Consider the following 19,707-nt stretch of genomic DNA (forward strand, 5'->3'; position numbering starts at 1 on the left):
CTTGGGGGAATTGGCACCAAGTTTTGCAAGACAGAATTTGCCAGTTCATTCTTCAGTCTGATACACCTGTGCTGAAAACACCTAAATTAATTGGCTTGTATTCTGTATTATTGTTGTGGTTTGGATCCTTGTTAGTAGGCTGATAGGCCACAGTAGACTGTGGTGATCATCTGTTACAGCTTACTCTCCAAAGTCAAAAAGGGGAAAACACTGTTTTGTATAGCTTCTCCATGTCTGCTTGAAACAGTACTGGTAAAAGTGATGAAAATAAATATTTGCTGGAGGTTTATATGGTATTTTTCTTACATTATTCTTAAATGACTCTCATCTGGTGGTGAAATTGCATATTGCAGTTGAGCTGATCTAATGCCTTCCAGCTACTGAAAGGAGGTCACATTCTTCTCATCCTTAGCTATGCAGCCCTGCTGGCTCTTACACTCTTTGGGACTTGGGAAATTATTCAAAGCAGCATAACAGTATTCATTTCCCATCTTTGGGAGCACTGATCAGTGCTTCAAATCTGAAAGTTAACTTCACCCCTATCTACCTCTGACATGTTGTTTCTCTTAAATAACGAGTCTTTGACCTATATGCAAAATTCTCGTGAAGATCCACCGTTAGCTTATGATAGTAATCATTCGCAGCATCTAATGCACACGGGGGGTTTTGTATTACATAAGGTATTTAGCAGAGAGTTGTATATGCATTAAACTTCCTAACAGTATTAGACAGCAAAACTGAGTCGTGTTCAGCTGCTGTAATCATCTTTGCTGAGCAAGTCATCAGTTCCAAGTTTCCTTGTTAGCGTGGAAGATAATACTTAGCCTTCTGAAATTCACGTATTTACCTGTCTGGAACTGGAAGAAGCGATGATCAATTTCAGGCTGAAGATACCATTTAAAGAGTGGTAAGGAAGAAGGATTTTGCAGATTAGTCTTTAACTACAGTCTTAATTTAATGAATTTTTGTTTTCAGTTGATAAAAGCATGAGAATTTTGCTGACATCTGCTTACAGTTTGGATATACCTTCTTTGTCTTCCAAAAAATAAACCACAAAGTCCTGTGTTGAGTGTCAAGCCAATTACTACAGGGGGCTTCAAGATGTGACTTAAGTCTGCTGCATACAAAGTGGTACCTGTGAATTTTTACATGTTAAAAAATACCCCAACAAACCCTAAACATTAATTCTTTTAAATACCTACCTTCTGTTACTATGAGTAAAGTTGCATTAGCGTATGCAGAGAGTGTGACAAGCTTTGGTCACTATAGATGAGAGTGCATGATTCCATTGAGGAAGCTCTAATAAAGTGACCCTGGAATAGTTAAGTTACAATGGCTCTGAGGCTGCTGTAGTCCTTGTACGAGAAATTGTGCTTTTTCTTGTACAGGTAAGGTATTTGTTGTCAGTGTATTTTTCTAGTGTGTAAATGACTTCTGAATACATAATGACAGATGGCAGAAGTGATCACTGGTCATGTACAGGCCTGTTTAACTTCTTACATGCTTTGGAAGAGCAAAAAATGTGAAAAGTGTAATCTCTGTTCCTGTGTCTGGAAGGCACACCAAAATTTTTGGGGCAGTCTAGAGCCACAGAACGCACGTTGCTTCCCTTTGACCTCTAACAGGAGGGGAGACAACACCAGGGTGGTATCTTGTTTGGAGGGGAGCAGCTCATTGCTGATTTGCTGTTTTCTGCAGCTGGAGATTCACACTGCAGGCTCAGTAGCCTCTGTCCAACAGCCCTTCAGTAGCAGTAGTCTCACTATTACATTTGAGAAAATTCAGTTACAGTAATGCAATATGACTTTGTACCCAAGTCAGAGTAGGGTTAAAATATTTGTTTTTATTTAATACCAGTAGAATTCTTGCTAATAATTGGCTAATCTTGACTTTCTGGAAGGAATGTAATTGTAGATAAATCTTAACATGTTGAGAACACTGATTAATGTTGTATGTCCACAAATGCCTTAGGAGGGAAAAGAGTTAATTGTTTTAATCTTTACACCAGTGGTCAAAACTAAGATTTGACCATCTTTTCCACAAGTGTCTTTTCATCTGAACATTAAACAGTAAGTGGCTTGTCACTATGGAAACAGTGAAATGCATCACACTTTGTTAAAGATACTTGTTTTTTGGAACCTAACTTCTATCATACATCTTTTGTTGGAACAATGGAATTGTAAAGAACTGCACTAATTACTTTTGAAGTATAAATTACTGAAGCTACAAAAGGGAGGCGTTCAAACTTGAGGGGTTGGTCTTTTACATTAAATTGCAAATTCATTTTAGAGTGGTGTGAAAGCTACTTTATTTACCTTTTTTTCCAGGAAGTTTTCATTGTTAAAGTTGTTTTGAGAGTAGCACAAATTTGGAACATATGGAGAATGCTAGAATGATTAACACAAAACTTCTGTTGGACAGTATCGGTGGTACTTTTCGATGTGGTGTGTATTTTGTTTAGTTGGTATTTGCCTTTTTTTCTATTTAAAATTTTTAACCAAAAGAGAAGTCCCTTTCTTGAAGAAAATGATGCCCATCTTACTGGGACTTTTCCCCTGCCTTTTTATTTCTTTGACTTCATATGAGATTTATTTTATTATATATGGAGACAGTTTATGAATGCAGTATACTGCTGCTCAAATACAGGTTGGTTTTTTGTATTATATTTTTACTGATACAATGAAATAAAAATATGACATGAAGATGGTTAAAAAAAGAAAGAGATTTCAGAGACTTCACCACAGCTGTTTTCCATCCACCAAGCAAAAGAATGCAATTTCTGTAACTTGTTACATTGCTTGCAGTTTATGAAGGGTTTTATGTGACATGTTTTATGGGACAGGGGTGTCCCCTTTTTGTTTCTGAATGAAAACTGCTTCATTTTTTAGTTACCACCTGATTTTACAGAACTCTGGGAAAAGTTGGGTTTTATACTTTAATGCTATACTTTCTCAGTTTTTAAAACAAGAGTTGACGTACTTAGCTGTGTCAGTATACAAATTGTACTTTACAAGGCCATGTTTATTGGCATAATTGCAACTCTCCAGATGCTACCAGCTTAAAATTACATTTAGTGCAAAACTAGTGCTTTGCAAAATGGAACTTACTTACTGAAATCTAAAAGCATCTTTTCAGCTAGCATCTGAAAAATGCTTCAAATTCCCTGTAATTGTGGTTCAGTAATGACAGAAAAATCTAGAATGGGATCAGATGTTTCCAGTAAAACTCAAGGAATTAAATTACCTTTTTTTATTAGTAGAAAGAAAGAAATACGAACCAGAAAGGCTTAGCTGTACTAAATATACTAAATCATGAATATCATTAATCTTACACAAGAATCTTGTGTGTTTTCTTTTCAGTGGGGAATTAAGTCAGAATATAGTAAAAAGTAGGGAAGTAAAATTTTAAAATCAAATGAGGGAGTTATTTTGTGGTGATGATTTCTGTGCTGAGTATAATTGGGGTTTTTTGATAAATTGGTAAAGTTACAGGCGGGCTTGAGTGTTTTGAACTAGATGAAAGTCTTTTATAAAATGCTTATCTTTTGTAACAACTTCTGATCTTAGTGAAATTATTTGACCCCTAGCATTTCTAGATAATAGATAAGCAATTAGTTGAAACTGAGTTGTGCTGATTTTTGTATTTTGCAGATGCTCTGAAATTAACTCATGTAAGCTTTATCCCTGGATTCATCAGTTTAGTAATAACAGAAGATCTGCTGATCAGATACGTCCAATTTATTTTCCTGATGTTGACCCTCACAGTCTTCCTTCTGGTTCAAATTTCTCTATGACAGCAGGGGATTTTCAAGAAATCTATTCTGAGTGCAGTGAGTAAATACAAACTTGTAGTCTATCCATATAGGTGTACCTTCAGAGTATTTGTTATGGGACAGTTAATGATTACAAACAGAATGGAGCTGTATCTACCAGTGTTAAGCAGAAAGTACTGATTTTTTAGCAAGATTTTCTTACTCCAAATCAGCTTTTTTAGATTATAGAAAATATGGACATATCTTTGCTTAACAGATACTTGTTACCATAGTCTGTCTCTTTCAGAGTAAGACAGCACAGTATTATGGAAAGGTTTACTTGATTCAGAAAAGTGATGTTACAAAGGGAACAATGTAACTTGTAACTAGTATTCTATTAGGTGTAAAAAATAGCAGTATTTTTTTTTAATTAATTTCCTGTTGTGAAAGCAAAGCAAACCTTTTCAATACTAGTGAACTGTAAGTGAAAAAAATACATACTTTTTGACTCTCGGTATTTCAGAGACACATTTTGAGGATGATAATTTGTTGAGGATTGATAATTTCTGTCAGTACAAATGACCTTAGTTTTTATTGTGAAATCAGGTTGTGTTGTCCTCATTGCACCTATGAAGTAGTATTTTTGACTAATTTAGTCAAATGTTGGATTAACGTGCAGAAGTTAATTTTTCATTTGGTGCCTGCTCTAAGAATCACACATTTAGGATTTGATCAATGATAGATCTTACCCTGTTCTTGTGTATGTTGTCTATTATTGTAATATATGCCTATTCAGAAGTCACTATTGGACTATCATCTCAGATACCTGCTTTCTGTTTCTACCTTTCTGTCCCTGTTAGACCCATACAACTTCTTACCAGGATTGTGTAGCTGTTGATCTGACCTTTATTGTGCAGCTAGACTTACAGATATTTTCTCATAGGAACCTTCCTTATAATGTCTTAGTTTTGTGAAGATTGTGTCTTACATTAGAATGTCTGATACTGGCATAAATTGAGACCTATTGATTTAGAGAAAAACAGGAAGACTCGTGCTTTAAAAGGTAGACTTTGACAGGTCCCACTTGTTAAATGAACTAGTAAACAGCTGGAGACATACTGAGATACTGAATAAAGTTCTTTAAAGCTGGGATTTGTGAAAGTACACTTTATTGTACAGACTTGTATTGTTACAGATATTAAATAGAGAAGCCCAAAATCACTGGGTATTTTTGCAGTTTATTTTTTAACAGTTACAGTAATGAAGTTCATAGGCCAGGTGATAATAGTAATGCCCCAGTGGGCTGCCATTTATATGAAATGTATTGTCATATTTACAAATTACTGTATAGTATATAATAGATCTCATATAACATATATGAGGACTTTTATAAGATGCATAAATAATACATCATATTTTAGCATGTGCATACATATAAATGCATATATACAGGCTACACAAACACGAATTTCACTGTTAACATAAACCAAAATATTTTATTTACTTTTAAATGAAATTAAGAGCCTTCAACTGTTGTTAGTTGGAAGGTAATGCTGAGTGTGTAAACCAATACAGGATAAACATTTCAGGAGCAGAAATATTGAATCTAATCTCTGTATACTTTGCCTTTTTCCAACCAGATACATGGGACTGCATAGCCACTTGCTTTTTCATAGATACAGCACATAACGTCATTGATTACATTGATACTATATGGAAAATACTGAAGCCTGGAGGAATCTGGATAAATTTAGGCAAGTGTGACCAAACTCTTCCTGCTAGCCCTGACTTACCACATAACAGGCATCTAGTACTTGAAAGGAGTTGTGGGGGTGAATGTGTCAGTGCTGCAAACTGTACAGCTAGAAACATCCAGGACTTGGAAATCATCTCGTGTTCAGTATAAGTACAGGTGTTCACTAGTTACACTGGAGTCAGCTATTAAGTCTTGTCAGTGGCAGGTTTTACATTCGTGCACCAAATGTTTTTTGTTTGACTGTGTTCTTTTTTTGCTTTTTCTCTAAGAAAATAGAACTTTTTCTACATGGAAATACATCTTTGCCGTTTTCTTCTTAATCTATTGTCTAATTTGTACTGCGCTAAGCAGATGCTTAAGGAAAGAGATTTATGCATGCCTTAGCTCAAATGAAAAGATTTAATTGGAGTCTTCCATGGTGATGGGAGACAAAACTCATGATGTAAACATTGTGCATAGTAGAAATTGCTCAGTGAGCCATGGCACTAGTCCTTGCCAGACATAGCATGGAAGCAGGGCATTTTGCAATGATTCTGAAATTCAGTATAAAAATACATGAGTGTTAGAGATAGGTTATTTTGTCTGTATTTGAATATGTGAGTCTGGATATAAGTGTTCTTTGCACTTATGTATGTGCTTTCAGTTTTTAAAACATACTTGTCTTTTTGATACCACCTCCATTGTATCTTTGTATTTTAGGTCCTCTCCTTTACCACTTTGAAAACTTGGGGAATGAACTTTCTATAGAATTGAGCTATGAGGATATAAAAAATGTTATACTTCAGTATGGATTCCATATAGAGGTAAGAAGATCCCATAGTTTGCGATGAGTGGTATTAGATAAACCAGATAAACTCCCATGAATAAACCTTTCCTTAAAATTTAGTTCAACATAATGACTATACTAATAACTTCTAGAAGTATTAAATGTTTGTGTCTTCCAAGTTACTTGCTTTCCTCATGGGCCTTCAAATCCAGTAATTATGTAGCAATTTCTTTGTTACTAACAGAAACTGGTTTTGTTGTTTCAGAGGTAGTGTTTTGAAATATGCTGGGTTTTGTCGTTCTTTTTCAGGTGGAGAAAGAATGCGTACTGTCAACTTACACTGTGAATGAACTCTCCATGATGAAATACTACTATGAGTGTGTGTTGTTCGTGGTGAGAAAACCAGAATAGAAGTGGTCTGAACAGCTTAATCATAAAGAAAAAAAAGTTGGCTTGAAAGCTAGAAATGAGAATGAAGTGGACTGGGTGATATCTGGACACAACCTCAAATCAGTGGTGCCTTCTTATTCCTAACGGGATTTAGATAGTGTCTATTTTCTTAATATCTGTCTTGCTATTCAGACACGTACTATGCCATTTGTAATACACTTGTGAGAGCAAAGGCGGAAATGTTCATATACACTGTCTTTGTGCTTTGGGGATGCATTAAAAATAAAGGCAAAAACATTTTCTTGAGAATAAAAGTCAATGTTTGCCATAACCAGGCTAATTATTTGCATATGCTGCCTCATTTTTCATAGGTTTATAATTTCCTTTTTCTTCTACTTTCTGATGTTAGAATCTTAGAATATATGGAGTTGGAAGGGGCCCATAAGGATCACTGAGTACCAACTCCTGGCTCCACACAGGATCAGCCAAAAGAATGTTAGGAATCCGTAAAGGTGCTTACTATACCACCTGTGTCACGTTTAGGGAAGTGTTGCTAAACTTAAATTATGAAGTCTGAAATGTTTAGAAAGTGATAAAATTGTTCTTGATTGATGGCCATCAGAAAGATCACAACATTTCCGTGAAACTGAAACAAAGTAGGTTATTATACAAGTTCTAATGTTTGACTAGTAATGCTATTAACAATTTAATCAAAACATGGAACCTATAGGCAAGTTCAAGTACCATGTGAAGGAGTATTGAATGAAGAAGCAGCGGCGTGTTACAGAGAAGCTGAATGTTAACCTCAGTTTAGGAATAACACCAATGTTGACTAGTATCTCAGTGTTGAAACTTAAATATATTTGATGCTTTGACATCTTAAAATAACATTGATTTGAGTCATCTACTTACTGCTTAAGCCAAAACAATGAAGTAGTATTTTTTATTAAATGTAACGTAAGAGAAAGTCATGTTATACATTGAGCTTCTTGTTAAAGTCAATAACGTAACTGAGTTATGCATGCCACGTGTAGGTAGGGCAAAAAAAAAATCACATATAAAGACTATGTACTGTAGCCTAAGCATCTCTACTTGAGTCAGCATATGCAAGCCAATTAGCAAACAGATTCCTTGGAACTTCAGGCGCTTTACCTGTGTGATGTAGTGACTCCTTGGTTCCTTATGCTAAGTCTCTTTTCTTGGCAGATGTGGCTTACCAGAATATTTACAAATTGTCATACTGCACAAGAGGCTGAATCTTCTGTCACTTAGAAGTTATAAGAAAACAATTATTACGCTGAAAGATATGCCATGTTAGCTATTTTCTCAGTATGTTGGCTACTCTAAGGACTATTTCCATCCATTTTCCAAAATTTCTTTAAAATAGAAAACATTGTGATAAGGAATCAATGGGTTTTTCATACTTGGTCAAAATGGCACTGGACAATAGCTCATTTGCTTCATATTATTTCTAGTCCCGTTGTTTTCATAGGTGATGCCCAAATCACATCTTTAACTGAGCTGTTAATAGCTTTTGGATTTTTCCTGTTAAGGCTGGAAATTTGTGCCTTTGTTCCTACATTGAAAGTCTGCAAGGAAGGAAAAATACTTTTCTTTTAATTGGGTATGTATCAGTATGTATCAGCTTTAGAGTAAAGGCTTCTGAACTACAGAAGTTTTCAGTTACAGCTCTGCTTAAATTACTTATTTGAACTCTCTCTTCTTCCTGAAAGTGCACCACTAAGGTTTATGTCCATAAATGAACTGTAAAAATTCTATGCTGCTATGAGAAAAATGTGTTTAAATCTGAAACAATGCCATTGCAACAAGTAATTAAAAAAAACCCAAGCCCCTGCACACTTAAGAATAATTTAATTTGCTTTAATTATTCTACTACTTATTTTTTCAGAGACTTGGTGATTCTGTTGGTTTTATTCCTCTTTAGAAGAAATATTTTACTTATTTCAAGGAGCTTGAAAAATCATGAGGCTTGGTCAGTGTTGGATTATATTGTTGCTGAGTAGTATATGTACCTGTAATATTGCCCAATTTCCTCTACCTTCACAATCTAGTTACACTTGAAGTGTGGTTTTCTTGTTTTCACAAATAGGCAATGGAATTCTTTCTTGCTTTCTGGTTGAACGTCAGTATCCTTTGTTCTGGTGGCTTTGTTCTTTGCCACCCGGCATTGTCACAAGTGCCATTTCTTGTGTTGCTTTCGGAAAGTGGGTTTTACTTTACTGAGGTGAGATACATCGCGCTGAGCTTCTGTTTCTCATCTAGAACATGCCAGGTTTCCCCCCAGTGTTCTCCTCTTGAATTATCACCGCCGCATTAGGAGCTGGAAGCAGAACAATCTTGTGAACAAGCTGTGTGAGTTAGTAGTTTTAGCTGCAGCCCTGTTTATGAGTTCTTTACATTCATCACTGCTATCCTCGCACGTAACAGTACCAGCGTACTACTGAGCGGGGTCACGTTCCCCCACTGTGTGCACAGCAGGAAAATGCTTGAGGTCTTCTACCAGCTGAAGCCAATGCCGCCTAATTTAGGTCACTATTAAACTGTACGTGGTTGCGGGTGTAAAATAAAATGCTGCGTAGTCTTTGGTGTAACATTTCTTGATGTGGAGTGCGCTTGACAACCGTGGAGTGCTCCGAGGGTGACGAGAACAAGCCTGCTTGCGCCCGCCTCAGCTTCCCGCCCTGTCACTGCCTGTCCCCGGCCTCGGGTGCTCCCGTCTGGGGCCGGGACCCGCCTCCTCGTCCGTGGGTTTGCCCTCGCCCGTCCTATGGTTGCGCTTCTGCGCCGGTTCCTGAACTGCGGCGAGCGGAGCTCTCCGCGGAGGCTGGCGGCAGCCCGCTGCCCGTACCGCGCCGGGGGGCTGTGTGTGTGTCGGGGTTTGTGGCGGGGGAGAGGAATACCCGGCTCTCGGCGCACTCAGCGCAGAGCACGCGCCCCTCGCAGCCCGCCCCCGCTCGTCGGCGGGCGGGGCCGAACGAGCACCAGGCGCCCCGCCCCCTCCAGCGGCCGCGGGGCTGGCGCCGAGCGCGGTGCGCATGCGCCCTCCTCCGCGCGGTAGCGGGGGGACCCGCGCTCCGCCGAGCTGCCGGTGCTCGACCCCCCCCCTCCCCTCCCCGCCCCTGCTTCCCCCCATGGCCAAGCGGCGCGCGGAGCCGTTAGTGTGTCACGTGCCCGCCAAACGCCTCCTGCGGGAGCCGCCACCGCCGCGCGCCGCCGCAACCGAGCGGCGCCCCCGGGGCGAAGCGGCAGCCGCCGGCCCGGCCGCCCCGAAACGGAAGCTGGAGGAGGCAGAGGCGCCACCGGGCAAGCGGCCGGGGCTGCGGGGTGGCAACCCCCGCAGCCCTCGCGGGGAGCAGGGGGAGGCGGGGGGCAGGCGGCGCGCCGGGCCCGTGGCGCCCCAGGACGAGTGGACGGCGAAGGTACGCGCCGGTGGCCGGAGCAAAGAGCGGGTTGCCGCCGCTGAGGTAACGGTGCGGGGCCGGGGAGGATGTCGCTGTGGGCGGGCCCGGGCTACTCGCCGCCGGGGAGAGAAAACCGTAGGCGGTGCGGGCGGCAGCTGAGGCGAGCTCAGCCGGGGGGCGTTTGGCGGTCCGCGCGGGCGAAGTCCCCGGCCTTGGCCAGGCTCGGCACACCCCGGCCTGCGCCTCCCGGCCTTAGTCTGGCGCGGGCCTCCGAAAGCTTGCTTTGCTTGTCTTCTTGCCGCTTCTTCCCCCAAAGGAAAAAGCTAACGTTTGTAGCTCGCCCCATCCCCCCCCGAGGAAAACGTGGTGGGTTACCCTCATCCGAAAGTATGGAGTTCATTTTGATAACGCACCCGTTGTGTGCGGTTGCTGGCAGGGCTTACTGTAACATCTGACAACTCACTTTGTTAACTTCTCGTGTGGGATGAGCGCGTCGTGGTGGTACCAGAGCTGTCCTCAAACTGAAACGTGTGGCCAAGGCAGCGGCCGGAGGAAGGGGACCAGTTATTCAACGATCAAGCTATATGGAAACGCATAGGTGACTTGTAACAACGCTTCAGGTTAACTTTATGCAACGCATATCCTTCTCCCTGGCCTTGACCACGCAACGGGACAGAAAACAAAATAGGGTGCTAAGAAAGTTTTAGTTTTGCAAGAATAAAGTGCTAGGTCGAATTTATTGCTTCTCCAGGAAGTTTGATATGTAAACTCCCCTTTCCTTCCGCCTGGACCTTTTAAGTAAGACTGAAGTATTTGGTCCAAGTGGCAAGGAAGTGGCAGAAAGTCTAATGCAGTTACATGAGCTTTGAACTACAGTTTTAGAGTCAGGTTTTGAGAAGGTGGGGCCTACGACAGTGTAACACCCATCTAAGACCTATGAAGAAAAACGTGTCTGTTCTTTATCAGGCTCAGCCTGTCGGTGTTTTCGTGGTTGGTTGGCTGGAATATTTTTTTGTGTGTTGTATGGTAGGATTAAGGCACACAAGAATTGAGGAAAAAATTCTGTGTCCTGGGAAAAATGATAAATCCTTTTTAGGCTGCACCTTTTAAACACAAGCATGTCTTTCATTGTTGAAGAGCAGACAAGTGTCTTCTGAAGCAAACCAAATTAAACAAATTGAGCAGACCTCTATAGTTTTACTCTGTCACAAATACGATGCTGAATTCTTTACTTACTCCCTAGGGTCACTAGGTGTAATTGCATAACTGTTTGTCAGCAGTGGTAGGCAGGCAGTAAGCCCCCAGAACTTCCACACATAAAAGAATATTTCTCTGTATAAAATATATTTGTAAGACTGGTTGTTTCCTTAAGTACAGTGTTGTATAAAAATATAATTTAGCTTTAAAATAAAACTTGGTTAATTGCAGGCAAGAAGGGTTTCATGCAACTTCTGTGTGTCCTGCCTGTATGTTTTCAGTCTTTCAGAAAGAAGTTCCTGATGATGATTTTTACACCGTTCTGAATGCTGAATGCTAGATTCATTCTTTGTTGCATCATGAGTTGTGTAGTTTGTTACAGTAGTAAACATCATCAGGATACTGTTAAAGGTTACCAAGCAATTACAATTACATTACAGTTGGCCAGAGAAGATACATATGATATATAAAATCTATTTATAGGTACATAATCGTTGAGTTTTATTTGCAAGCACACCTTTGCAACTAGAGTTGGAAAGTTTAATTTCTTAAAAATTGAACAGCTTAATCTGTAGGAACTGAGCTTCTGTATGTCTGAGTTTGCTACATGTTACCTACATTTCTAGAATTTTTTTCTCAAAACCTGTCTTGAAAGGTATTTGGTTGGATGTGAATGTCTGATATTAATATTACACTTTGTTGATGAATGTTTAGTGCTTGTGCCTGTCCTTTGTGCTCCTTGGGTTTGTTCATTTTCACAATGAATCTTCCTGAGAGATACCGGTAAACTGAAATAGTGCCGCTCTGGAGACGTGAGTGCTCTTGATATTAATCCTGTGCGTAGTCTCAGTCCAGAACAAAGAATATGCATGTTTTTGTGGTTAGGAAGTTTCTTATTTGTAATCTCTCTGAAACAAGAAGGCTGCCATTTACTCTGTATCCAAAAACACCTAACACAGCAATGTTCTGATGTTAAGCATTTAATGCAGAGTGAGCAGGAACTTCTTAAAATATAAGGGCAGTTCAGATTAAAGGCAGGGAGAATTTTTAAGGGTTGCAAACAGTTTCTGAAACTCCATTGTTGGATTATTTCTTTTCCAGATAATTTACTAGGCTTCTGCCCTGCACAGTTCTGTGTGAGTGATGCTGCCTATGTAAGAGTAGAGACTGGCAAAAATCCCATTTCTCTTTCACGCTTTGTTAATGATGTGCAAGAGAAAAAACTCAGTTCAGAATACTACTTACACAAATGTGTGCAACTACTTTCAGTTTGGCCTTCTTCCAGTTACCGTATAATCAATCCTTCTGTTCCTGGGACATCATGAAATTGTTTTTGGTGTTGATGCCCATTGATGGGAACTTTGGTTCTGTAATTTTGCCAGGTGACATTTTTTTTCCTTAGTGAGGCAGTTCATGTTAGTGGTACTCTACAGGCATGCAGCCTCCTTGCTGCTATGAAATGTCTACACCTTTTCATGCCTCTCTTAATTATTGCAGGTCTTTAAAAATGCAGCTGTTTTGGTTACCTAGTATGACACATTACAGCTCATGAGAGGTTTGTCTGGTAACAAATAGAAAAATAGTACTCTATGAAGACTGTATGTTGAATTTAAATACTTCTCCTGGAGAGGAGGGGGGAAGCATCATCTTTCCAGAATCTGAGAGGGTTATGAGATGATGCCGCAAATTTATGAACATTAAGTTTTTTTATTCTGTTGTAGAGCCATTAGAGGAAAACATGAAAATTTTCAAGAGCGATACCAGTTCATTTGTTAAATGTTCAGCACCTCTTACACCTGAGATTAATTAAAGTAAAATATTTAAAAGTTCTGATTGTATGTTAGGAAAAATACAAACCTATGTAGAAACAGTTTAGGTTTGTGGCAGCATTCAGTGTTTTTACATGAACAAATTACGTACTCAGGACCTAAGGAATCACTTCTTATTGGTGTCCTGTCCATAGAAACACGCATATAGATTGGCCACTGTTTACAATCATGACGTGATTTTGTATGCAGAGTCCAGTAATTGCATAGGTTTTACAGTGCTGTTCTTTGCAAAGACTGCAAGTCAGAGAAATTGGTGGAGTTAGGGAAGTATTTCTCAGATGTTGTACAGTAGTTCTTTGCAAGAATATTTGAAACTACAAAAGTCAACTCTGCTTTGGCTGAGACTGTACATTCTATAATGTTTTCCTTAGAAATAGCTCATTATTTTCCTGTATAGAATTATAAGAACTGTTAATATGGAACAGCTAAGTGACTCCTCCCTGTTTCACTTCTTCTCTAGAAAAGATTCTTTTTATTATTTTGTACTGCTGTGATAAGGCACTAATGTCTTTTTGTTTTTGTCTTTCCAAAGCAAGAAGAAGAATTCCTTCAGTACAACTCATTCCTGTATTGGAGAGTACCATTACCTGCTGTTGATTTGTCTGATATTCAGAACCTAGATGGAGAGACTCCACCAGAAGCTAAAACTCCTTCAAGGACTGATACCATGGAGACTGAAATGGAGACCTGATCAGTTGTTTCATAGTTGTACATCTACTTGCAGGAAACTAGTTTCAAATTCGGATCCAGTCTTTTTTTTTGACTTGGGAGAAAAATAAGCATGCTTCTGCCTTCTTGAAGAAAAAGTATTATGTCAGTCTGGAAAAGCAAATCTGAGTTGTCTTAAGTGGATGGGATAATCACTGTTAGATTACTTAATAGTAAGTTGACTGGGGCATTAGAGTGTGGGAGAGGCTGTGATGTTTAGCAGGAAAGCTTGAAAACATGGAGGCAGGTTAAAAGAAGACTACATGACATTAGAACTTGGGGATGCTGTTAAAAGAAACAGGTAGCTATGTTACATGCCAAAAGGATATGGAAAAGAATTTTGCCTGTCCTGAAAAAAAAAAAAAACCAACCAACTTTCTGTGGTACCTGAAAGTGAAATAGTTATGATCGTGAGTTTATCATAAAGCACACAAACTGTAGTAATTTTTAATGTAGGTTTTTTTCTGTGTAATAACTAAACCAAAAAAAGTAAGAGCCTACCAAAACCAGACAAAACATTCCCTTTTCTATGCAAACCAAAAACAAGTATGAAAGGGGAAGAAGGAAAAGGGGATATTTTCTTCTGCAAGCTGCCACTGTTCTAAAAGTTTTTTACATGCTCTGTGTGAAAAAGTTTTTTCACTTCATTTTGCTATTACGCGAAGCGCTGGGCAGCTGGCTTTTACATGTTACAGTTAATGCTGTTCTTTGTGACGTTAGTTCTGGACCAGTCAGTAGCAGGGAAATGGCAGTTCTACGCAAATGTGCGAAGTTAATGGAATGTGAAATTACCACATAGAAGTTTTCAGACAACTGACTGAGGTCTGGTTTATGCCGAGACTATGATTTGCAGATGTTCATTACATTAGTGGGTTTTGTTGTGAAAGTCAAACTTAATGCTCGTCTTTTGTAATTTATTTACAAGTTAAAGTACAGTTAGAAATAGTTGTTTCTAATAATAAACTGAAGTTGTGTGAGCAGACTGTCAGGCTCTGCAGATGTGATTTTTCTTTAAGGATAGAAAACTCTGTATTTTTGCTGGAATCAAGAGTATTTGCTAAAAGACAATAAAGTTTTGCCTGTGTGTATTTGAAAATTTTGGCTTGGTTTGGGGCTTTGTACACTAGGTAATAAATGCATTCCTGCACTCTAGGGATTTTCTAGTACTTCACACCATCAAGTATTCTCCTGATCCAGCGTTGTGCGTTTTTAGCTAGTAACTCTGCAGACATACTTAATTCACTTAAAGTTTATTTGAAGCTTCATGCACAGATATGTTCTAGTAATGGGCTGTGTTTTAGCATCGAAATCAGCTTCTCCACTATATTCACAGGACAGAAGAGGTTTTAGTATTGTTTTTAAAATCCATATTTGAGCTAATTCATCACAAAATAAGCCCTTTAAAACCAATTAAGCTTGCACTGTGTTGTAGGCCATATGTTTATTTACAATGACGCTGTAGGCAAGCACTTTCCTCCACCTTGTTCTAGTTGTGAGCTCTGGGTTATGGGCTGGATGGAATGTTAGGGCTATTTTCAGAGCGTTTGCTGAGCTGATTATTTTTTTCCATTCATCTGTTTGCAAATAGAAGCAAATTTAAAAGCCTTGGAAAACTTTTTAAATGAGTCTTAGAGTTCAGGCTGTACAAAAGACTGGGCAGGGTAATGATAAATCACAGAAACTTCGTCAAAAAATATCAAGACATGATACAGCTCAGTGTCTGCTGTCTCCAGGTACCATATATCATCCTAAGCTCATATCCAGTGGGAAGAAAATAATTTGAGACTTTGGCACAAATTCTAAGACAACTCAGGAGTAGCGTAATACCTATCAACCGATGATCTTCATTTGGTCTGTGCTTAGACTTTTAGGGGGGTGGGGATTGGGTATATTTGTTCTAGGCAACTGGGAGTTTGCTTTTCCCTAAAACCTTCTCCCCTAAGAAGAAGAACCACCATCAAAAGAGTAATAAAATAACATGGTGTAATGAGAGACCATCTGACTGTAACCTGGAATGGTAAGGGTGTTAAATCTGGAAGTAGCACAGTAAGGATACAGGCATGCTACTGAGAAGTGAAATGCTGGAGTTAGCTGCATTTCAGAGCAGACTCAAACAGCAAAGTGGTCTTACTGACTGGTCAGTGAATTTCCTGTCTCATTCTAAACTTGAGGCCTGTTCTGTATGGTCTGATCTGTTTTACTGGAGGTCTCTGCTATATTTATGGCTCCCAAGTCAGGCCAGCCTGCAGGAGGAACCCTAAGCACAGTCTGGATTGGGAGAGGAGAAGGAAGAACTGTGAAAAATGGGCTGTCTTGATGATTGTGTCTTGGGTAAATAGATAGTAGAAAGAGAAAAATAGGGGTGGAGTAGGGGATGGAAGGTAAGGTGATGATGAAGTAATGTAGCAAATGAGTGCAGGCAATGACAGGAAGTAGTGTTTTCAGTGTTGGCTCCGTCTTCAGCACAGCAATGTTACATTAATTTCAACATGGTGATCAACAATAAGTTCATTAGGTTTCTCACAGTTTCAACATGGCGTTTTCATACTGTGATTCTATGACAGTTACTGCTTGATGTTCTTCCTGGCTGTTGAGGCCAAGAATTTAATGGACATTAAAAAAGTAGGTGCTAGTGTACATGGGTACTGGGAAGATCCACAGGATCCTGCGCATAGAAAACTGGAGAGTGCAGATACATGTTTCTATGGGGCAGCTAGTTCTGGTTTCAGCAGATTTCGTGGTGGGGAATTCACACACAGTTTTGAGAAAGCATCTGGGGATAGCCAGGGTAAAAGATGTTCGACTGTGGGAGCTAATTGTTTGGTAAAACAAAGCTTATATTCGAGGTAAGCATTTCAAAACGCTAGTATGCTTGGACCAGCTTAATTATTTCCATGCCTACAGTTATAACCTTGGCTCTCTAGGTGGCAACATACATACACAGTAGACTACGGTGAGTCTGGAAAATGTTTTGGGTATGCTTTTATTCTGAACTGCCCCTGAAAATTCTAGCAGTGACATCATGAATGCTAATCATTTCCTTACTGCAATACATAAATAACAGCAGATCAAATCACAAGTTCCTGATTATAAGGTGAATGGAGATCTTCAGCATATTTGAAGTCAAAACGTTTTGCCAAGAATTTTTAGTTCATCTCCTGTTTTTCTCTCCTTCCTCACTCCCCCTTCCCCCACCACCCCAAAAAAAAGCTACCAATTTAACACATGGGAATTTGTTGTCACCACTTTTACTGTTTCCATCAGCTACAACTGGAAAGTGAGCTTTATCTGATTGTATGTTGGATGGAAACCTCAGTCGGTGGCTGAAGGCTACTTGAAATGTACTCGTTAAAAATGGGGGAGAAAAAGGTAAGTGCTAAGTCACAAGAAACTTTAGCTTGTTTAAAAGTTGGTGTATTGGTAACTGGATTTGCAATGCATAAGGAAATTTCAAATAGGGTTTTTCAAGTAGTCAGTAAGTTTCCTTATTTTTCTTGTGTTAACCTTTTGTATTAGAGAATGTTGATGCAGCAAACTATATCTGAATTATTTGTATTTCATTTGTAAGCGAGCTCATTAGTTATTAATATGTACGTTTTAAATGCTTTTGGTCAAAAAAACAGCGTTCATGACTTCTTGGTCCCTTCTAAGGATTAAAAGTCACTGTTGTTCTCATAAAGCCAAACAGAACCTTTTCGTTATTGAAGGAAAAAATAGGGGGGTTTATTACTGATATGTTACCAGTCCAAGGGAAAAATTGTGAAAGGAAGATAGAGGCAAAGTCAATTTTTGTTTGTAATTATATTTAGCTTTTAAGAATGATTGTGGTAGATGGTATACTTCCTGGTTTTGTTTTGTCTTCTTTTGTAATACTGAATTTTTGAAAGAAGGGATATGGACTGGCTAAACAGTACATTTTTTCTAGTTTTCTTACATGAATACCCAGGGTTCATGTTTGGATTGGAATATGATGAAATAAGTGGCTTACCAAGTAGGAGATTGAGAAAAGTAAACAAAAATAGTATTGTACTATCTTCAATGAAGGGTAGGCCAGAGAAAAGTTTGTTCATGCAGAGCTATAAATGGAAACAAGCCGTATCTATTAGTTGTTTTCTTGCACAGATTAGTTTTGTCATGTTCCACAGCACTCTGCTAATTAAATTGGAACACACAGTAATTAATTCCATTGGATCTACCCTGTGTCAGACATTTCTCAGAAGCCTGATGCTGTATAGTGAATGTTTCCTTTAGATGCTTCAACTTGCAGGCTGTGAGATTTGTTGTGTTTCTTTTACTTCCTTGCATTTAAAAAAAAAATTAAAAATTTGCTTTTGATGACATAAAAGGCTGTTATGTGAGAACTACTTTGGCATGAAGTAAGTTACCAAAATCCTATGTCAGTTCTAAATTTTAGTGTTTATCGATCCAATAATCACACAGTTGGACCTGTGTATCCCATAGTTGTTAGTTTTTCTACTTTTATCTCTTAGAAATTGGATTGAAATCCAGTTGTGATTGAAAAGAGGACAATCTACTTCAGACAAACCTCTGTGTTTCCAAATGTGGGATGTACAAATACAAAGACAGTTTTCCATTGTTTAGATTGAAGCCATAAAAACAATACAAAGGTGTGACTGTGAAACATAGTGTGTCAGCCATACCTATGAAGGGTATGGCTAACATGCAACAAATGTTTACACTTTGGACATTAATATATCAAAGTGGCAGGGTAAATATCAAAATGCTGTAACTTCTGTGACATCACAAGGCTTCAGGGAGAAATTATGACGGTTTGGGTATCCAGTATGTCGGGGTTTTTTTTTCTTACAGCACACATATGCCAAAGTACAGGTTGGTCAGTGGAGACCCTCAAGTCAAACAAATAGGTCCTGAGAGTGCCTACTTGTTTTTGTGCCAGCAAACAGCTGAAAAGGCAGCATAGACACGTATATCTTTCTTATTACTTTGAGTCCTTAGATGCTGGTACCCATATTTCATTGCAGTCCTATTTCCCCCATTTACATTGTGCATCTTACCTGTGAATATCCTGGTTTTGTCGGTGCTAACTACTCCAATCTCAAACCCTTTTGGGATTTCTGTTTCGTCTTTGGGTGGTCTTGAGTTATTCTGAGGTCAGAATTGCAAATTCATGAAGACTTACAAATTACTTCAGCAATCAAACCACTCAAATTCTTAGATCACATAGAATGCTGATTATTTGTCCATTACCTGGACAGATCAGAGAGGTAGGCAGTCACCAGCAGCATGAAGTTTAACCTGGGCAAGTGCTGGATTCTGCACATCCAGCCTGGGAGATAGGATGTTGGAGGCCAGCTGTGCTGAGAGGGATTTGGGGATCTTGGTCGACAGCAAGTTAGACATGAGCCAGCAGTGTGCCCAGGCAGCCAGCAGGCCAACCATATCCTGGGGTGCATCAAGCAGGGCATGGCCAGGGGTCCAGGGAGGGGATTGTCCTGCTCTACACTGTGCTGGTGAGGTCTCACCTTGAGTACTGGGTACAGTTTTGGGTACCACAGTACAAGAGGGGCACAAAACTACTGGACAGTGTCCAGAGGAGGGCAACAACAATGGGGAAGGGTCTGGAGGGGAAGTGTGCTGAGGAGAGGCTGAAGTCCCTTGGTTTGTTCAGCCTGGAGAAAAAGAGGGGAGACCTCATCACAGTCAATAGCTTCCTGACGAGGGGGAGCAAAGGGGCAGGCACCGATCTCTCTTTGGAGACCAGTGGTAGAACCTGAGGGAACAGCATGAAGCTGTGAAAGGGGAGGTTTAGGTTGGGTGTTTGGAAGAGGTTCTTTACTGAGAGGGTGGTCGGGCAGCACCAAGCTTGACTGAGTTCAAGAAGCACCTGGATGCTGCACTCAGTAACA

General features: G+C 39.6%; 2 protein-coding genes across 2 annotated transcripts in view; both read left to right on the top strand.

The window, feature by feature from the left end:
* CARNMT1 (carnosine N-methyltransferase 1) overlaps nt 1-7,000 on the top strand; it is a 34,772-nt gene extending 27,772 nt beyond the window's left edge. Inside the window, exons 15-18 of the mRNA XM_084278399.1 lie at nt 3,651-3,829; nt 5,392-5,505; nt 6,207-6,310; nt 6,583-7,000. Coding sequence (XP_084134525.1) covers nt 3,651-3,829; nt 5,392-5,505; nt 6,207-6,310; nt 6,583-6,684 — 499 coding nt within the window. The 3' untranslated portion in view covers nt 6,685-7,000. The remainder of the gene's footprint in view (nt 1-3,650; nt 3,830-5,391; nt 5,506-6,206; nt 6,311-6,582) is intronic.
* Nucleotides 7,001-9,758: 2,758 nt separating this feature from the next.
* TRPM6 (transient receptor potential cation channel subfamily M member 6) overlaps nt 9,759-19,707 on the top strand; it is a gene marked incomplete at its 3' end in the record, with an annotated part of 98,238 nt that continues 88,289 nt past the window's right edge. The window contains exon 1 of the mRNA XM_084278400.1: nt 9,759-10,148. Within this exon, the coding sequence (XP_084134526.1) occupies nt 9,816-10,148 (333 nt within the window). The 5' untranslated portion in view covers nt 9,759-9,815. The remainder of the gene's footprint in view (nt 10,149-19,707) is intronic.

The sequence above is a fragment of the Gallinula chloropus genome, assembly GCF_964237585.1.
Source record: "Gallinula chloropus genome assembly, chromosome: Z".
In the NCBI taxonomy this organism is placed as follows: Eukaryota; Metazoa; Chordata; class Aves; order Gruiformes; family Rallidae; genus Gallinula; species Gallinula chloropus.